Source organism: Haplochromis burtoni, unplaced genomic scaffold (assembly GCF_018398535.1).
Source record: "Haplochromis burtoni strain Fernald_Lab_line unplaced genomic scaffold, NCSU_Asbu1 Contig_359, whole genome shotgun sequence".
Taxonomy (NCBI): domain Eukaryota; kingdom Metazoa; phylum Chordata; class Actinopteri; order Cichliformes; family Cichlidae; genus Haplochromis; species Haplochromis burtoni.
In genome coordinates this window covers 393,599-412,511 of record NW_024582720.1, presented here as the reverse complement: position 1 = coordinate 412,511, position 18,913 = coordinate 393,599, and the positions used below count along the sequence as shown (strand labels likewise).

Here is an 18,913-nt window from a genome sequence, read left to right as displayed (position 1 = left end):
AGGACGGTGGTGCGTGAGACGTTTGGGGATTTTGTTTATTTAATGAAACATTTGATGTCCCTCATGTTTGGTGATATTTACTGTCTCTGTCTCGATGCAGTAGCGCCACACAAAAACACTACACGCAGCTCTGCACACAGTAGTCTACGCGTCGTAGCGCTTTACTGTCAGCAGGGGGCAGCGTCTCAAACAGACAGGTGGCAGGACGGAGAACAAGTATTTCTTATTTTGTGACCTCGTACGTCTGACTGTGAAAATTCATATAAAACAAACTGAAACTTAAGAAATTTAATGCAAAAAGCCTGAAAAGTGTTTCCAGCTGCTCAGATGGCTGTTACACGACTTTAAAATGACGGTTTCACGATGTTTGTACGAAGCTGGGCCGAGGTTCAACACAGAAACACGAGCCGCCAATAACACAAATCGACTATTTCTCAACAACCACGACTCGGCCATCAAACTTAAATTCATAGTTTAGTTCAGCTCACCTCGTGCCTCATTAAGTGAAGTGCGTGAGGTGAACGAGGCTGAAAGCTGCTGCTGGTTTTTTAGGCTTTTAATCTGAGGATTAACTGGAGGAAAATAAAACGAGGTTATAAAACGAGGTTAAAAACAGCTGCAGAGCCAGAGGGTTAAAAAAAGAAACGGAAAAATGTCCCGACTCAGCAAAGCGCCAAACAGCCGAGCAAATGTCTGCACTCTCCATCTGTATGACACACACACACACACACACACACACACACACACACACACACACACACACCTGATCTGAGTCCCTGCAGCAGTTTTCAGCTCTCATCACTTTAATCTGCAGATCACGTTTGCACAGCATCCAGAAAGTGGCAATACCAACACTCACACGCACGCACGCACACACACACGCACACACACACACTCCACACACACAAACACACACTCTACACACACACACACACACACACACACACACACACACACACACACACACACACACACACACACACACACACACACACACACACACACACACGTTGACACTAACCAGGAGCTCGTCTCCTCGTCTGGTCGGCCGCAGAACGAGCGAGCGCTCCGACTCACCTGATGCTGCTGTGGAGCGCTGGTGTCGAGCTCGCCTTCCTGAAGCCGTCTTTGAGGATGGAGCGACGCCACGACTCTCTCTCCGACTTGGACCTGACCGGAGGGCCGCCGTCGTCCTTGGAGCCTCCTCGGAGCCCCGCCCCCGAGGCGCAGAGTGCAAGTTCGGAGCGAGACGTTTCAGAGGCGGCGGACGGGTCCGGACGGGCCAGCGGGGCGAAGCTGAGCTCGATAATCTGCTTGGCGCTCTCGCAGATCTGACTCTGAACACACAGACGAGACAGCGTTATGTCCTGCTGCGCACAGGAAGCCGCGACCCGCCTCCTTTCTGCGTCCTACCTGGATCTCCGGCGTGAGGGTGGGGAGGTCGAAGGTGAATACGGACGTGGATCCCGAGGTCAGCAGGTCCACGCTGTCCAGGCTGCTGTACGACGTGCCCTTGGCCCGGTGGGACTCCATGATGCTCTCGAAGTGGCGGCTGAAGGAGTCCAGGTTGCTGTCGGAGGGTCGGCGGGGGCTGCCGATGGAGATCGGAGACTTGAGGCCCCCGTGGCTGTCGGAGGACTCGGGCGACCTGAGGAAGAAGAGTTAAACCGTGTTAAAGCCTGACTGCGTGTTTAATCCTGGCTTTCAGACGCTCACGCAGAGTCTCCTCATCAGACCAAACTGGGATCAAAGAAAAGTTTAAAAAGCCGAGCGGGAGGAATCTGAGGAGGAAAAGCCTGCACACGGTCTCTCAGTTTACACGCATGTGCATTAAAGAGGATGAAAGAAGCAGGAGAGACGACTGCCTCCTACACAGGCAGCCCTTCTTCCTCAGCTGCAGCTCTGAATATAAAGCAGGGGGGTCAAATAGACGGCCTGCGGGCCAGAAACGGCCCACTGCGTGACATTTTAAAACGTGGCCTGTCATAGGCCAGAAAAGTAAGATACAGGAAGTCAGGACTTTACTGTTATGTTTAATCTGACAGGAGAAAAGCTTCTTCCAGGATTTACAGCTGAACACAACTTTTGTGGTTGTCAGATAATAAATCCTTCATTTCTGTGTAGCAGCGTCTCGTGTGATCACGCAGGCAGGGCGGAGCTTTGAACATGAGCAGAAACCCTGATGAAAGTCGTAGTTTAGAAAGTTTATAACGCAGCCAATAAACAGAAAACGTGCAAACAGACAGCAGACTGGAGTAAAAGCGATGCAGCGGCTGCAGAAGAGAGAAAAGCAGAGTTCAGTAAAGCTTCGAGGGTTTGTGGTGTAAATGAGCTCGATGCAAACAAGCCTGAAAACAACAATCTGAGCTTACATCGCCAAGTCTTTGAGTAATCAGTTACTCTAACAGCTCGACTATGAAACAAGCTGCTTCACTAAAGCTCACCCCCCGCCCTCCCCCGCAGCCCCTTTCCTCGCCCTCTCACCCCTTCAGCAGCAGGCTGAGCACCTCCTCCTCCTCCTTCATGGCTTTCTGTCTCTGTCGGTCTCCCTGCATCCTGACGCTGGCCCAGCTCACCACTCCTCCTTCTTCCTCATCTTCCTCGTCTTCCTCCTCCTCCCCATCAACCTCCTTCCTTCCACCTGGGCGAGATTTTGGGGAGGGGTCAGCGGGGTTAAAATTGGAGTTTCCGAGGACACTGCGGTTACTCCCGAAGGCCGAGTCCGCCTCCTCGGCTGCCTCCGCCCGCATTACCTACACCATACGAGAGATGATGATAACGTATTTTAAAAGGAACCAGGTGAGATGCAAACAGGTGGAGGCGCACGCACCTCGTCCAGGTCGGTCTCACGGTAGCAGCGCAGAGGCACGGCGTCCAGGTCCGTCTCCGAGTATTTGAGGGTTCGCCGGATGATGCCAGTCTTGGGGGAGGAGCCTCGAGGGTCGGCGGTCACCAGTTCCACGTCGATCTGCTGGACCTCGTGATGAGACAGCTTTTGTCCCTCGGTTTCCCGCCCCCTCCTCTGATTGGCTGGTTTCAGATGGAGGGAAGAGGGTGGGGTGGGACTGGGCGAACTGCTGGTCGGAGGCGTCGTGGACGGAGCGTCTACGGGAGGAAAAAGCAGATGTTCATAACGCCAAGTGTCAAAGAGCACAAAACAGGTCCTACGAAGTGTTGAAGCTAAACTCTGATTGGTCCCCAGTTTTCTGTTATTTTTATCCAATTCTAGTTTATTACCAAATCTTAGAGGCAACTTCAAGGTGTTCATATTGCAAAGTACTGACCTGCAATGACACAGAGAAACCCCAACAATCAACAACGCCATGTGAGCAAACACTTAGCGACAGCGGGAAGGAAAAACGGCGTTTTAACTGGATGTAACCTCAGAACGAGGTTCTGCATCCGGTCGTCCTTTGCTCAACTCAACCCGGTTACAGGATACAGACATGCTGTTTAACAGAGGCAGAGATCTGGTTGGAGATTGGCCTATAATTAGCTAAGACTGCTGGGTCTACAGATGCTTTTTGAGTAAAGGTGTAACTGCAGCCAGCTTGAAGGCCTGTGGTACATAGCCGATCATTAGAGATAGGTTGGTATTTAAGGCTGAAGCATTAATTAATGGCAGGACGTCTTTGAGCAGCTTTGTAGGAATGGGGTCTAAAAGACACGTTGATGGTTTGGAGGAAGTAATTATTGAAGTTAACTCCAGAGTAAATATCAGTAGTGTTAAAAGTAGCTGTTCCTAATGATGCGCCTGTTGGATGGCTGTAATGGTTAAAAAACCCAGGGTTGCTCCTGCGCTCCTCGATCGGTGGTGAAGGATAAGCTGTTTGAGTCCAGCAGATATCCTCGTGAAACTTTGATGGATCATGGTGTGAATAAAGTTTAACACAGAGGAACCAGCACTAAAACCCTGGATTTGGACCCGTTTCTGATATTTAACTACAGAAACGTACGAGTGCAAACAAATTAGATCAGTTTATACACAGAAGGACTCCAGAGAAGCTGAGTTCCATGTTGAGACTTGACTTTATCAATATCAAACTGTCTACAACGACCTGTTGGACAAACAGGACAGAAGACCTCTGAGCTCAGAGTTACACCGACACGATCGGAGCTGCAGCTCAGAGCACGCCAGCGCAAACTTTAAGACTCGGTTCTGTGTCGTTTAGGGCTGACGCCCGGTTTTAAGTGAGAACGTACAGAACAGGAAGCGGTGATGTGTAGCAGCACCTGTGAGCACAGTTGTACTCTCTGTAAAACCCCTCTGAGCTTACGTTAAGCTGCAGCTTCGGCTAATTGGCTTAGAAGATGCTGGGAACTCCGGGAGCTCCGTGTTTACTCCACAGCAGCAGAGAAAAGACAGAACGGCCCTTTAACCTGCTGCAAACAGACTCCGGGTCATCAGCACACTGTTGCTGCTGCACCGCTACGAGCAGTCCCAGCATCGCTGCTGTCAGACGGTTGGAAGAACACAAAGCCTGTAAGGTCGTATTTACCTGCTGTGGTATCTACGAAGAGGTGGGTGTGGCTTCACTTAAGGGCTGCTGTTAAATTATATATGCTGTAACATTTACAGTGTGATGCCAGAAACACACACCTGCTGCACACGTCTGCGCTTCATAAACAGTCGTTAGTAAAGAGCCGCCATCAACACTGGTATTTACCTGCAGACGCCCCGCCTGCTTCAGAAAGCCCACCAAGGGTGACCTCCAACAACACTACTGTTTTAACCCGTCCAGGTGTCAGTGCTCATGCTCCCACCTGTTTAATATTCCAGTTTACACTCTGAGAAACTGAGACATGAAATTAGCTGACTGAGTGAATTATTGAAATCTAAGAATGCACTGGTGGAGCGTCGTGTGTCGTCCTACGACTGGACGCAGTAAAATAAATCTGACATTTACAGATGTTAGAGTTTATAATAATGTGTGTCTGCTGACATAAACACGCCCATACTGAGAAACAGAGTCTGGACCCAACATGGACGGAAGCGGCTTCTTTCTGATAGAGTTTATGCGGATTTGGTCCACGGTGTAGGACCTGAGGTCAAAGGTCATGTAGGAACTGCCTACCGCACCTTTACTGCAGCGGCTCTTCTGGCTTCCGAAAAGGAACTCCCACTTGGCCTGGGCGATCTTCTGCGACCTGGAGGACAGAGCTGTTGCTGATCCGACGTCTGACTGAAACGGACAGGAAGTAGCATGTTTACATGTGTTTATAAACACGGGAAGGAAGCAGCGGTGCGTTGGATACGTGCCGTTCGCTGACACATTAAAGAGAAGCAGAGTTTGAGCCGGTGCAGAAGCTTTTGTGCTTTAATTGCTGTGACAGTCTAAAGCAAAATCATCATTATGTAAACGTTAGGCCGGTCCTGTTTCAGCACAGCGGGAGGAAACGTGCGCGACAGAAACAAAGACAAGTCGCTGAATCAAAGTGAAAGCTGCAGTTTTACTTTGCTTTCATTATCGATTTATTGCAGTCGAGGTGAAGATGACGACTTACTGGAGCTCACTGACTCAACACACACTCTACTTGATGACCTCCTCTTACACAACCACACCCTCCGCCCCCTCCCATCCATCCGACCTGCATCCCGGAGCCACCGTCTGCCGTATCGTGGCTCGACTGGCTCGAGGTCTCCGGGGACAGACTGTCCCTCAGGCTCCCCGTCACTCCACTGGAGCTGTGAGAGGACGGCCCGGCACCGCCGCTGTGGTCCTGGACGTCCTCTGTCTGATCCTTGGTCACGCCCACACCCAGCCTCTGCTGCTCCTGCCCCGATGTCTTCACCCCTTTATCACCCCCATCCTTTTCACGACTCTCGTCTTTGTGTGAAACGTAAACTCTGGGAGGTGCCTGACGGTAGTTTTCTTTGAGTTCGCTCCTGTCCTCCATCCACTCCTGCTGCCTGGAGGTCCAGCTCACAGGCAAAGCTTCCACGGTCGGTCTGGAGACAGGTTTCCTGGTGATTTCAGGGCTGTCTCTGGGTGATCTCTCAGACAGGTGATCGTACGGTCTTCGCTCCACGCCTGGTGACCTGTGGTCTCCGGTGTACTGTGGCGGCTGGTAGCGGTGCAGGGAGGACATGTCCTTACTAGGTGATGCGCTCCGTTTCTGCCGTGGGTCCAGTTCAGGTGACTGAGAGGCAGCTGCACGGTACAATCTAGCAGGCATGGCTGGCGATGCTGGTGAGGAGAGGCCTTTCTGTGACGAGACTGGGGAGATTCGTCCTGGTTTAGTGTGAGGTACTTCCTTGTCAGTTTTCCGGCTGTGGTTCCAGGGATCCACCTGTAAAAGCTCAGGGGAGCTCCGTCCATAAAGGGCGGAGTACGGTTGTGATTCTTTCCGTGCAGTCTTGGGACTCTCGGGCCGAAAAGACTCAGGAGGAGTCGGAGTTCGTCTCTCTGCAAAAATGCTGGAAAGTCTGCTGGCCTCCAGAGCTAACTTAGAAGCCACATCGAGGTTTGAGGATGGGGAGGCACTCCTCCTGCCGCTGACATCGCTGGCTGCGTCACTCGCTCTGCTGCAGCGTGACAACCTGTAGGGACTCCTGCTGGTTAAATTCAGTTTATTGCTTAAGCTGCTGTCTATCCCGTCTGTGGCTTTTTGGCTGGTGTTGGTAGTGTTAGCATTACGGGCACTGTGATGAGAGGTCCCAGGTGTGCAGGCAGGTAATACGTTAGTTTGAACCTCATGCTGGATGTCTGTGGGCCTCCCTGCAGGTAACGGTGGGTGAAATTTACTCGAGTGTCTGGGGCTCTCGTCTCCCATCCACGGCCTGGGTTTGCTCGGAGTCGGGCCATTGGAGTGCAGTTTAGCAGCTGGATCTGCAGAGTAAGACCAGCAGCTAGTGTGGGCACACAGATGGTTGGAGGCAGGACTTCTGGGTAACCCGTTCACTGGACTACGGGAGAGGGTCCTGTCCAGTTCCATGAGCTGGGTCTTGCACGGCAGGGTGAGGGTGCTGCGGGGCAGGTCAGGTGAGCCCCCCCAGGACTGGCAGCGAGAAGGCTGATAATGCCGAGGCAGGGAGGGGCTGCTGTTCTCAAATTGGTGACCTCCAAATCTGCGCTTAAGCTCTGGAGATCCAAACTCCTCAAGGGCCCTGTAGGTGGCACCTCTGGCCGCTGAGTCCAGGTTAGCTCTCTGCAGGTAAGGTGAGCCCCGTGGGGCTGGACTCTGAGCCGGGCAGGTGTGGCTCTGTGACAGGTAACCGTTGTACGACATTGGATCGCTGAGCCTCTTCCGAAGGTGAGCGGGCAGCACCTTCCTGCTTCCCATTTCCTTGAAAGGACTGTCCGGCTCATTATGAGACAGAGAATTTCGGCGGGCGGCCGTGTTGTGAACGTTTGCTTTCTCTATGTAGCTAAACGACACCACGGATTTCCTCCCCTCATTGCCCTCCACCCCTGGGACCTCGCAGTACCTGCGACCGCTGACTGGTGTGGAGGGCACAGTCAGCCTCCCAGAGGATGTTGATGATGGTGAGATAAACACCCTCCTCTGGTGGGGATTCATGTCTGAGGAACCGATGTGTCCAAGTGAGCCGTGGTGGCGTGGAACGGTCATTCCCGGTGTAAGGACTTCAAGTAACTGCCCAAACCTGTCATGCAGTGCATCTTCTTGAAGCTGGGCGTTCGACCGGAAGTTGACCGACTGCCTGGAGGAGGTCTTTGAGAGAGGCAAGCTGTGGTTCTCGCCCCCCATGTGGTGCTGTATCGGAGAGAGATCCGGACTGGGGTTCCGGCTGGAGTAGGCAGAGCTCCTCTGAGAGTGAGGGAGAACATCTGGACATTGAAGCATCAGATGACTGGAACCATCATCTCCTCGGCCCGGCACCTTACCTTCCTCCTCAGCAACAGACCTCACCTCAACGTACAGGTGGAGGACCTTACCGGCCTGGGACATATCTGCCCTTCCTTTAAAATGCTCCAGAGTTCCCTGCTGTGGACCTGTGCTACTAGTCCAAAAGGTCCTTAGACTTGTTGGTGTCCAGCACAGAATTCATCTAGTCTTTGGTGAGGGGCAGGACTGGGGTACCAGTTCCATCCTGCAGCTGCACATCTTCTCTTCGACCTGCAGCAAGAAACACAGACAGAGTTCAAAGTTAATATTCCAGTTTATCCTCTACAAGGGTTGAATTCATAAAGGTGTGATCATTTAAGCTTTGCGGTTTTAAACCTTCCATTTCCTCAAGATATCAAACCATCCACTTCACCCACTAGGTCAACCTCTGCAAGGTTGGGTTTTGTTTAGGCATAAGCTGAACCCTTAGCTCCAAGTCTGGATTGGTCCACAGTGACCAAGTGGATGTTAAGAGGTTAACGACACCTAGCATTCCTAAAACTTGGAGACTGAAAAAAAAGATCTTTTCCAAACCAAGAAAGTACAAACAAACTGAATTTGAGGCTTTTCCTGGGTGAACGCTTTGAGCATCGCAGAATGATCATCATCAACAGGAAGTAGTTATTATGTAACTATAACAGTTGCAGATGTCACTAGAAGCTACCAATCATATGGTTTCGACTGTACCTCATGAAATTTGCATGTAAAGTGTGACAGAAAGACGTTTTCCACCCCACTAACTGCACAGCTTCAGGCTGATGATCATGTTTGACCTCACGCTTCATCAGTTCTCACCCAATCCTGTATTTAGGTCACAGTGTCCTCAGACTGGTTCACTGCTAGAAACCAAACACCTCATGTTTTAGTCATCAGAGGCAGAGTCCAGCCCCACAGTGTGGGTTAGGAAGGTGAATGTGTGGAAACTGGATGAGAACGAGTGAATTTCAGACAATGTCAGGAAAAAACTCAGAGCGGGAAATTCTCTGATAACGCTCACACTTCTTCTTTCTTTTTAAAAAAATATATTTAAACTTTATTTTAGAAGCATTTCCTTGAGATTAAAATGCATTTTTCAAAGAACGCCGGGCCCACAAAAAGGAGACCCGGCAGAGAGCAACACAACAGGAGGTTTTATCTAGCACGAACCTCAGGGACAGAAAAATGAAAACAACACTGTCAAAACAACAGCTCCTCCCCTCCAGGGTGCACCAGGCCGACTCCGAGGGAGACCGTCGCCAAACGCTCATGGTTTCAGTCCTTCAGGAGGTTCTGGGGGAACCTTGGAGGGGTTCTAGGTTCTGGCTCACAATTTGGTTACAGAAGCACCAAATGTGGATTCGACCACAACAGCTTTGCATGATTTGAGGTTCTGTATATCATACGTTGCCATAATTCAGCTCCTCAGATAATCCCCTGTCTGAAGTAGGCCGTTTAACCCCCACCCCCCGTTTCAACAGCACATGGGCGGGGCTTCTGAAATTACCATATAGGGGGTATCCCCTCTGTACGATGTCATAAAGATCTAGAAGAAGAAAAACGCTGTGATAAACTGTTTATAGCAGTCACAGGATTACTGCTCATGCAATTCAATTCAATTCAATTTTATTTATATAGCGCCAAATCACAACAAAAGTCACCTCAAGGCGCTTCATAGATACAGAGAAAAACCCAACAATCATATGACCCCCTATGAGCAGCACTTTGGCGACAGTGGGAAGGAAAAACTCCCTTTTAACAGGAAGAAACCTCCAGCAGAACCAGGCTCAGGGAGGGGCGGGGCCATCTGCTGTGATTGGTTGGGGTGAGAGAAGCACAGAGCTCATCATAGAAGGAAGGAGCGTTTGAATGTTTGGAGCGAAAAACTCAGTCTTAAAGTTTACATGTACTTGTTTGGTCGGTCGGTGAGGATGATGTGCGGCACGTCACTGCGACTAAACAGGAGCTGAGGGGTGGGGAGGCTCTGCGTGGCCTCAGGGAGATCTTGGGAGTGAAACCTTCGAAGGGGTGAGGAAGGTGTTTGCTGCGCAGTGTGGCTCATTATCAGCTGAGAAAGACAAGCTGCTGCCCTTCTCAGTTCTCTGGTATCTACATGTGCTCTCTTGCCCTTGGCCGTCCTCCAACGGGGCGGCAGGAGCGCGTGGGCGAGCAGGCTGCGACTGACACGTGAGTTCAGCTCGTCTGTTAAAGGGAGGAGCAGAAGCAGCTTGACGGGTGTTCAGGTGAGGAGTCGGCAGCCACACCGTGGCCTCTGTGACCGCTCCTCCTGAGCGTGTCCGGAGGAACGTCTGCACAGACCGGCGTGTTTAACACAGCCCGCTCCTTCCATCACGCTCCATTTAACCACCTCACTGAGGCCGCTCGTGCTTCTATTCTCGGCTTTTTACAGCTCCTATCTGTGTCGTCGCCGCTCGCCTGTTCCACATTTTATAGTAAATCTGAGCTTCTGTGCTGCTCGCTGATGTAGGTCAGCAGTTTAGAGCACGAGGAGAGGTCACATGAAAACACAAGAGGCTGCAGGAAACAGTGGCGTACAGGAGACGTTTGAGATGCTGATCAGGCGTGACACGTGCTGAGCCGAGGGTCGAAAGGTCATTTCGGTCCCTTTCAGTGTCGTCGGCGTTCACCTGCAAGCGTCTTCCATCCAGGACAGCCGCAGCTCTGTCATCAGTAATTATGAAGCAGCCACAGGAAAGCGTCAAGGAGTTTATCACAGAGTGTGCAACCCAGCGGGCTCACACGCGTGTGCGTGTTTGTCCTGCAATCGTGCGCCTTGCTGGCACATGTGGTGGTGTGAAACGGCTTAAAAACCAGTTTTGCTGGTTTCTGTCAGAGGAAATGACACACACACAAAGTGTTGCTGCTCTGATCTCCTGATCTCGAGTAGATCCAGAACAAAGAACCTGAACTTTGTTATTCTGCTGAGTGAACTTTAGAGCGTGCGCCACGGCGGCGTGCACGAGCAGCACGGTGGATGTGGAGCAGATGTTGGTGCTGAGATGCGAGTCAGTGCGCGTCTCCTCTCAGAAACAACAAGGCGACCTGTCGGCTCGTTTCTAGCTCCTACCGCAGCAGCTTAGCATGATTCATGGTTCAAAATAATCCTTCTTTGTCTTAACTCGGCGCTTCCTCGCCTCTCCTGGCTGCCCCTCACCAACCGGAAGTCTGAGAGCAGAGATTTATAAAAGCGGTGGCCTGCTACTTAAATCAGGCTGAACAGAAGCGTCCACGGTCAGAATTACCATGGCGTTCACTCAGAGGTCTGGTGGGAGGAGCCATCAGTGGAGCTGAGTGTTTTTAAGCCTCCTTTTAAAATGAGAACTTTAATCACATCTATACCTGCAGTTTTCATGTCCTGCAGACCTCTGACATGAATCTGTGGAAATTCCACAATGGCTACCAACTCAGTGGGTGACTCCTTTGGTCCCGAGATGACCATACAAGATACCCACTCTGTATGACATCATATAAACCCAGGAGTAGAAAAAAACTGAGCGTTCCGATCATTATTAAAACACATTCACCACGAACAGGAAAACAGGACAAACTCATCAAATCCACATCAAACTGTAGAGCAGGAAGACATTGCTCTGTGATGAACGGAGAGCAGGAATGAGGAGAGCGACTCCGCGGCGTGATCAGCGGCATTTACAGCTATCAGAGGGTAAAACCTGCATCTGAGGCTGACGGGGTCCAGCAGTGCTTTAATCAGATGTCAGTGCTGCCCTCCTCGGGTTATGTCATACTCAGGTCCCGTGTTTCTGCACCGACGTGTTCACGTCCACAGAGAAGCGACGGCGCTGTAACGATCAACACATTAATAACAATCTGATCGGCGGTTCGTCCTTATTGCGACGGCGTTTCTGGTAACAAACTGCTACTCTCGTCTTCACAACGAGCATCAGCTCCAAATAATCCTGACACCTGAGTGATGTAACCTGCTACAGGACGCCGTGTCAGGTTTTGCTTCGGAGCGCGATCAAAGGGCGCTTTGTCTTTCCTGCAGAGGAACATCAGAGAGCTGCTTAAGCGCCCCCCAAACCGCTCTAAGCAGCTCTCTGCCTTTATTGAATCTGACTCCTCTGCTGCTCACGCATCAGTCCTCATCACCGTCACGTCCACTTTCATCACCTCCACCTCCTCTAACGTCCACCTGAAGAAATCACAGTTCTTCCAGAACTGCAGCCAATCCGATTTTCTTTTCCTTGCAGCAGTGAGTCCGTCCCCACAGACCTTCACAGCAGACATAAACATGTTTACAGCCTGATCCACAGACTGTGTGTGGGTCATTTCCTCCTTCATAACAGCTGTACGAGGGGAAGATGTTTTCATAGCTCACCTGGATTAAAGTCTGTGTTGTTAGGGGCGTGGCCTCTTTGACTGACAGGTGGACGGCACCACAGGTGGCCATAGCTCTCAGCCGTCTATTAGGCTTCACCTCAGCTAATTTTTATCTTATCCAGCCAATAACGTGGCTGCTGTGAGGCAGATGTACTAACAGACTTTCTGAGGAGGCGGAGCTTCAGGTTTGTGGTCACAGTGAGAGGAGCCCACTGTTCTCCGACTCACTGACCTGGACACACATGTGCTTCAGAGGACATAAACACTGAAGTTCAAAGGACGCATGGAAGGAGGCGCTCACGCTGACGGCGTCACTGAGAAGGTCTGTGTGAGCTGCAGCTCTGCAAACTGTTGCTGTCTCTGTGAAGTCATTTTCCAGACGCCTGGCTCGCATTTAGCAGCTGGAAAGTTTTATATCTGCAGCCAATTAAAAGCAGAACGTGACTTTAATTCCTGCAGCTGCCCCGAGCGCCCGACACGTCGCCGGCTCTCAGCTGGAACGACTTGAAGCACGAGCGCGTGCGAGTCCTTCCTCACTGACTGCGATCCTCACCCTGAGCTCTCCGGTCAAAGGTCAGAGGAGGTAAAAGAGGCTCCGAGCGTTGCTTCCTGCTGTCGTTGACAAAAGTCTGGCTGCAGAGGAAACACAAAGCAGCAGCAGCTCCTGAACTCTGACCTCAGTTTACAGCCGCTCTTGCACTGACGCTGCCGATCCTCGCTCACAGAGATAACCGAGAGGAAAGGACGAGGGTCAGGGGTCAACTTTGTTCTGCTTCTCTAACTGCAGCCATGTGTTAAACTGCTGCTGTGCACCGATCAATAATTATTGATAAGGATTTGTCTGTTTCACCTGCTCGTGGTCCAACTTTGACTTCCTGATTCCATATATTTGAATAATTACTGCTGTTAGTTTCACTTTGCCTTCAAACCGTTTTGGTGATTTTATTATCGCCCCCTCGCTTTTATCTAACGGCCACTCAAAGGGGCCCCAACCACACTTTTAGCAGCCAAGCAATAGTTTCTAAACCAGACGACTGGAAACGACTTTGTTTCCTAGGCCTGTTAAAATGTGCCACACAGAGCTGTGCAAAAGTCTTGAGCCACCCCTCAGGTCTGCTGAGCAGCTCTCGAGCTTCCTGAAGCTCCTTAAAGTTCTTCTGTAAAGGTGTAAAAAAGGTGTAAAGTGTGCGTGTTAGTCCCCGTAGGGAAATAGTTCCTCTGCATTTAACCCATTCACCCAGTGAAGCAGTGGGCAGCCACCAATGCAGCGCCCGGGGAGCAGTGTGTAGGGACGGTACCTTGCTCAGGGGTACCTCAGGGTAGCCGTTCAGTGGAGTCGAACCCGACCTTCCGATCATGGGGCCACCACTCTACCTACTGAGCTATCCCTGTCCTGTTCTGTGGACATTGGCTGCTTTTCCTCTCCTGTTCAGTCCTTGTACCGGACCTTTCTCACAGGAATGACAGTGAATCCCACACACCTGAGCAGAGGTGCAGTTAGTTAGCATCAGCCTGTCACACAAACTCATCATCTGTTCCAGTTTCTTTACCAAATCTGTCAAAAATGCCAACGATATCACAGCTTCTCATGAAAACAGGATTTTGTCTCCAACACGGTGATTCCAAAGAGCTGTCAGCTGAAACTCTGCACATCTCAGCGTGGTGTCAGTGTGTCCTCAAAACCCCGAGGAAAGTGGACAGAAGAGGAAGTGGGAGGCCATAAAAACTCGACAGCAGCTGAACAGGACCCGAGAGATGATCTGGACCTTCAGCCGATCGAGAAGCCGTTCTTAATGAAGGCAACCTGGAGTCTGCAGCCATCTGTGAAGCTGGGTGGAGGCTCTGTCATGGTTTCAGCTGCAGCTCAGTCAGAGCTGTTGGAGATCTTTGATAAACTGATGAATCACAGAGTCTGATCCACCACGCAGGAACATCTGGGAACATCTGACTGACAGCAGCTTCCTGTTCCAGCATGACAACGATGCAAACACACTGTCAGTGCAGAGAAAGCACACCTGGATCTGATAACACACAGCAGGACACCATCAGTCGCAGACGGGCCTCAGCTGAGGAGACGTCTTCCTGAGGATCCTCACAGAGCTGACAGCTGCTCACACTGAAGCTTGTTTGTGTCTGCATTGTGCAGTTCATGTCTGTTTGCAGCTTAATAAATCTCTTGCACATTATTATATGTTAAAGTTCACAGAAGTTCATTCTTTGTGAACTCTGTCTGAAGCCACCAGGCTTTGAGCTGCTGTTCTTCCTTCCTGTTAAAACCAAAGTCTCACGATTACACGAACTAATCGACCAACCGAGGAAGCTTCTGTCCGCTGGGAGGTAAAGTCTCCTGATAACTGCAGCTCCTTGAAATATGACCTTTAAAATGATTTTTTGGACTCTACATGGATGAGAGCGTTCAATAATCGTGTCTTACATGCTGCTGTGGTACAAACTGCCCTTGTTTGTGGAGCGTTCAGACACCCTGAGCTCTCCTCCCAGAGGTAACCACGAAGTACTTTTACTTGTTTCAGAGTATTTTTACTGCAGTGAAAGGTCAGATTACTTCATACCTGAGATATAAAGAGTGTGAGATACCTGACATGCTGTCAGAGTGTGTGTGTGTGTGTGTGTGTGTGTGTGTGTGTGTGTGTGTGTGTGTGTGTGTGTGTGTGTGATAAGCACTCTTAGTCCTTCTTTTCCTGGACTCTGCTAATAGGATTCCCTCCTCCTCCTCCCACCACACACAGCTCAATCCACCACATAAAACCACACGTACACACACACGCCTGCCGCTGTAACCTTACCTGTGTGTCCTCGCTGCGGCAGTTGCCGTGGTAACCCGCCTCTCTGCGTGCTACAGCTGGTTTTATCCTCCTTCGGCCTCCTCTTCCTCTCTGAACACTTGTTGTCTGCAGCAGCGCCGGCTCATCGTGGATTTACAGACTGCGCTCAGCTCCTCCTCTTCCTCGTCTTCCTCCACCTCTACTTCCCATCTCCTGTAATCAGCTGACGCCCCGCCTACCCCTCCTCCTTCCAGACAGTCTGCCAGCCAATCGGGCGCTCCGCCGTCTGCAGACCCGGCTCCTTCACAGCCAATGACGGGCAGCTGTGACAGATGGCAGCTTAGGAAAGGTGGGGGGAGCGCGGGGTGTCCAGTATCAGGATAATGTGCAGAATTACAGGCTGATTAAACTGTGATGTCACGCGTCACTGCAGCGGGACCGGCCCACAGCCTGTGACCTCATCACTCTTCGCGTTACATCAGCGTACACCTGCAGGGGAAAACTGCAGCTGCTCCACAGGGGGCGCTCTTCTGACAGCCCAGTGACCGCGTGACGTGCTCTCAGCACATACACACATCAAGCTGGTACGTTTATACATTCGTGGCCTGTTTGAGTCTTTCACTCCTGCCGACCCCCTCCAGAGACGAGGCGAGGACGTTACTCGCGGAGACAGCTGGGAAACAAAGGAGCAACAAGCAGAAGGTTACAGATTCACTCAATACGCAGCTGCAAAATAATCTGAGCCAAGCTGCAGGGGTCCTCTTACCTGTGTCGCAGCTGCTGGGAGTGCTGGTCGGCTCCACTCTGGATCCAGGTCCAGGATGAAGAATATCCCAAACTCACAAAAATATACACTTGTTTTTTCCTGTTATCATTCATCATTTTTAATCTCCTGTTTCCTGAAACCTTGTTGAGGTGCCGACGTCTTTTGTAACAGCTGAAATTATAGGTTCAATTATAAGTTAAACATGAGTTTTTGCAGCATTAGTTACTTTTGCGTGACACACTACAGTGATCCTGTTGTCTGATATCAGCGAGTTCGGTGTGTGTTGAGTGCTCGTTCTTGTAGACCTGAGCATCGTCTCTGCCTCCGCTTAGACCGACAGCAGTGTAATCGTTTTCTCCTGTAAAGCACAGCGTCCTCCAAGAGCTCACTTTCAGAGGAACTTGTTTATTATCGCTCCGCATTCTTAAAACAAAGGTGCAGGATGGTTTCTGGCTGGGTGGTCTTGCCTCGCTCTGCGGTGTTTTGCAGCTCAATGCGAAGCAGCTGTAATGAGAATGAGAACCTCCGAGTCCTCAGCTGCCTATTTGGGAGCATCTCTGGGTTCTGCTCGTGGGTGAGGGAACAGCTGAGCAGACAGACTCGTACAGCCATGACCTGAGAGTGAAGCCGAAGCTGTCCGGCTACTCGTCGAACCACGTTCCTACCCTGATCTATGACCACGGGCTTAGGGTGGTGACAGAAGGACGGGTGCAAGTGTCAGAAATGAGCTTCTTCTGAGGGGTGGAGCCAGGATGTGCAGCTCAGTCCTCCACGTCTGAAGGACCCAGCTGAGGTGCTTCACCTGACCAGGCTGCCACGTGGAGGCCGTCTGTGCTTAGACTACTGCTGACCAGGATACACAGGATATTCGCTGCTATGCTGACGACACGCTGCTGTACCTTTAAGCCCCGTCATCGTCCCGTGGACTCATTAGTGCCTCGTCAGCTGTCAGGTCCCACACCTCCTGCACTCCAAACGTTCTCTCGTTTCAATAAATTCACTCTCGTGAAAATAAAAATCCAACCTTAGGTCAGTGATTCTCACTGTGAGCTCCTACTGCCTGTGGGCCACAACAAGTCACTTACAACATTATTATTTCCTCATAAGTCTTTAAACAACTATCAGTAGAAATGTAACATTTTAAAAGTTGTAGGTTTTTACATAACTTCATCTTTCAGAATAAAGTCATACTGAAGATGCACTTCTGGTTTTTACAGGTAAAATGAAATGTTTGGATACAAGAATCGCTTCTAAAATTAATTCAGTTTATCTGTTGAAGGGGAAGAAGCTGGATGAGGCTGGAGATGTTCGGGCTGAGGTCTTTTCTCTGCTCCACTCTGCTTAAAGGCTTTCTAACTCTCCGTGTAATAATAATAATAATAATAATAATAATAATAATCACAGAGCTGTTCCATCCTGATATCAGTGATCGTGATGAGGCCTGCTGTGTGCTGGATTACTTTAAAAAGCGTTAAACTAATAATTTCACGTTGAAGTGAAGACGTGAAACGTGCGATAGAGTTCCTGCTTTTATTTGTGAGATGAAATGAGAAGCATCAAAGAGAAACTGAAAATAACTCGTGCAGTTTGTAGGGATGAAACGCAGCAACGACAAAAAGCACGCAACAACTTCAGAAATGACCTCATCGTGTTCGAGTCTTCCACTTTCACGAACACTGTTTGGGTTTGTTAGCAGCTTCAAGGCGAGCACTGACAGCCTGAACACTGTTCGCCTGTCCACATCCACACGGATAAACACGGGGACCCGCTGCAGTTTCTCTTTAAATGACCTCAAATCTGATCCACACAACTTAAACATGCTCGCTGGGACTTTATTTGACAGCAAGAAGCCTTTTCAAGAACAAAGGGTCGGTTTTTGCTGCTTTTTTAGAGCTCTGGTTCCGGCTGTTGTCGGCAGCAGCCCAAACTCCTTTCAGAAATGTGTGTTTTTACCACTCCCCCAGTAAAATCCACACTTCACATCCCTGCGTGTCATACTAAACCTTTCATTTACATCACAGGCAGACATTTTCATGTCCGGCATGCACTTCATCGACTCAGCAGCCCTGAATGATCTGAAATGTCGACTTTTCCAAGAGCCTGGCATCGCTGTTGGCACCGCTCGGCAGGGTGGACCATCCTTGTGAAGAGGCGCGGGGAGGGTTGTAAAAGTAGAAATGTGACTGATGGCAAACTGTTTGTGGGGTCAAACGTACCCCGGAATAATGGGCAGGTGCTGCTGCCCCGGGGGCAGACCCCCAGCTTTGTTCTCCCGCTTGTTAAATTTCATTCATGAGGGAATCATCTCAAAATGTCATGTTTTTCAAAGGAGATTCGCACGCAGTCCACTTACCTCCGGGATACGATGGGATGCAGCGGGGTCTGCAGCTTTCAGAGACCCCTGCAGCAGCTCGGCGGCACCGCGGCGGACTCCAGGTCACCCGCTCGCTCCATTTCACGGTAACGCTGTCTGTAACGACAGATGTAACGGCGAAGTGCGGGAGTAGTAACTGTAACGGCTAGCTAAGTGAACTAGGTTCCATGGCGGAAGCAGTGAAAGTCCAGCCGGAGGTGAAGAGTCCGCTCGGCTCCTTGTTCTCGCGCTTCCGCTGCTCTTTGCTCGCTTTTTCAGGCGCTTGCTTGACATTAGTTTACGTTCTCCACGGTGACTCCAACTTCCGCATCTTTGGTGACGTAACGCGTCGTTGAGCTACGTCAGACAGGCCCGAGCGGAAGACACGCCTACAACCGATTACGCGTACGCTTAACTTTCAAACTAAAAGCTCGAATAAACTGTGTTTATCCTGCTGCTTTTAGACTTGTGGATGTTTTATTCTTTATTCTGTTTAATATGAATCCTAAAATTATTTGTCAGACGTTTGTCTCATGTAGAAACAAGTTTTTATATACACCTATCTTTCACCTCTAAAATTACTTCTTTTAATAATAAAAATGTTTCCTAAAAAAACCTGGGACAGGTAGACCTTTGTATGTTAGCATATTCATAACGGAAACCTAGTGTCCTGGGATCCACTGGGATAACGTTGCTGAACCTGTTTCCACGTCACACAGCGCTGCTCAGGTGTCCCAGCAGTGCCTCTATTTCACTTTTTTTATTTTCTCCAGATATGACGTAATGATCTGGTACAGCATATATACACATGTATATATATATATA

At 50.2% G+C, this 18,913-nt stretch overlaps 1 protein-coding gene across 1 annotated transcript in view; it reads right to left on the bottom strand.

Moving 5' to 3' along the window:
• Nucleotides 1-18,453, bottom strand: part of psda (pleckstrin and Sec7 domain containing a) — a 49,619-nt gene extending 31,166 nt beyond the window's left edge. The window contains exons 1-7 of the mRNA XM_042228853.1: nucleotides 14,991-18,453; nucleotides 5,590-8,079; nucleotides 5,081-5,183; nucleotides 2,831-3,105; nucleotides 2,485-2,753; nucleotides 1,414-1,648; nucleotides 1,078-1,337 (exon numbers count right to left, since the gene is read on the bottom strand). Coding sequence (XP_042084787.1) covers nucleotides 1,078-1,337; nucleotides 1,414-1,648; nucleotides 2,485-2,753; nucleotides 2,831-3,105; nucleotides 5,081-5,183; nucleotides 5,590-7,911 — 3,464 coding nt within the window. The 5' untranslated portion in view covers nucleotides 7,912-8,079; nucleotides 14,991-18,453. The remainder of the gene's footprint in view (nucleotides 1-1,077; nucleotides 1,338-1,413; nucleotides 1,649-2,484; nucleotides 2,754-2,830; nucleotides 3,106-5,080; nucleotides 5,184-5,589; nucleotides 8,080-14,990) is intronic.
• Between the last annotated feature and the right edge of the window lie 460 nt (nucleotides 18,454-18,913).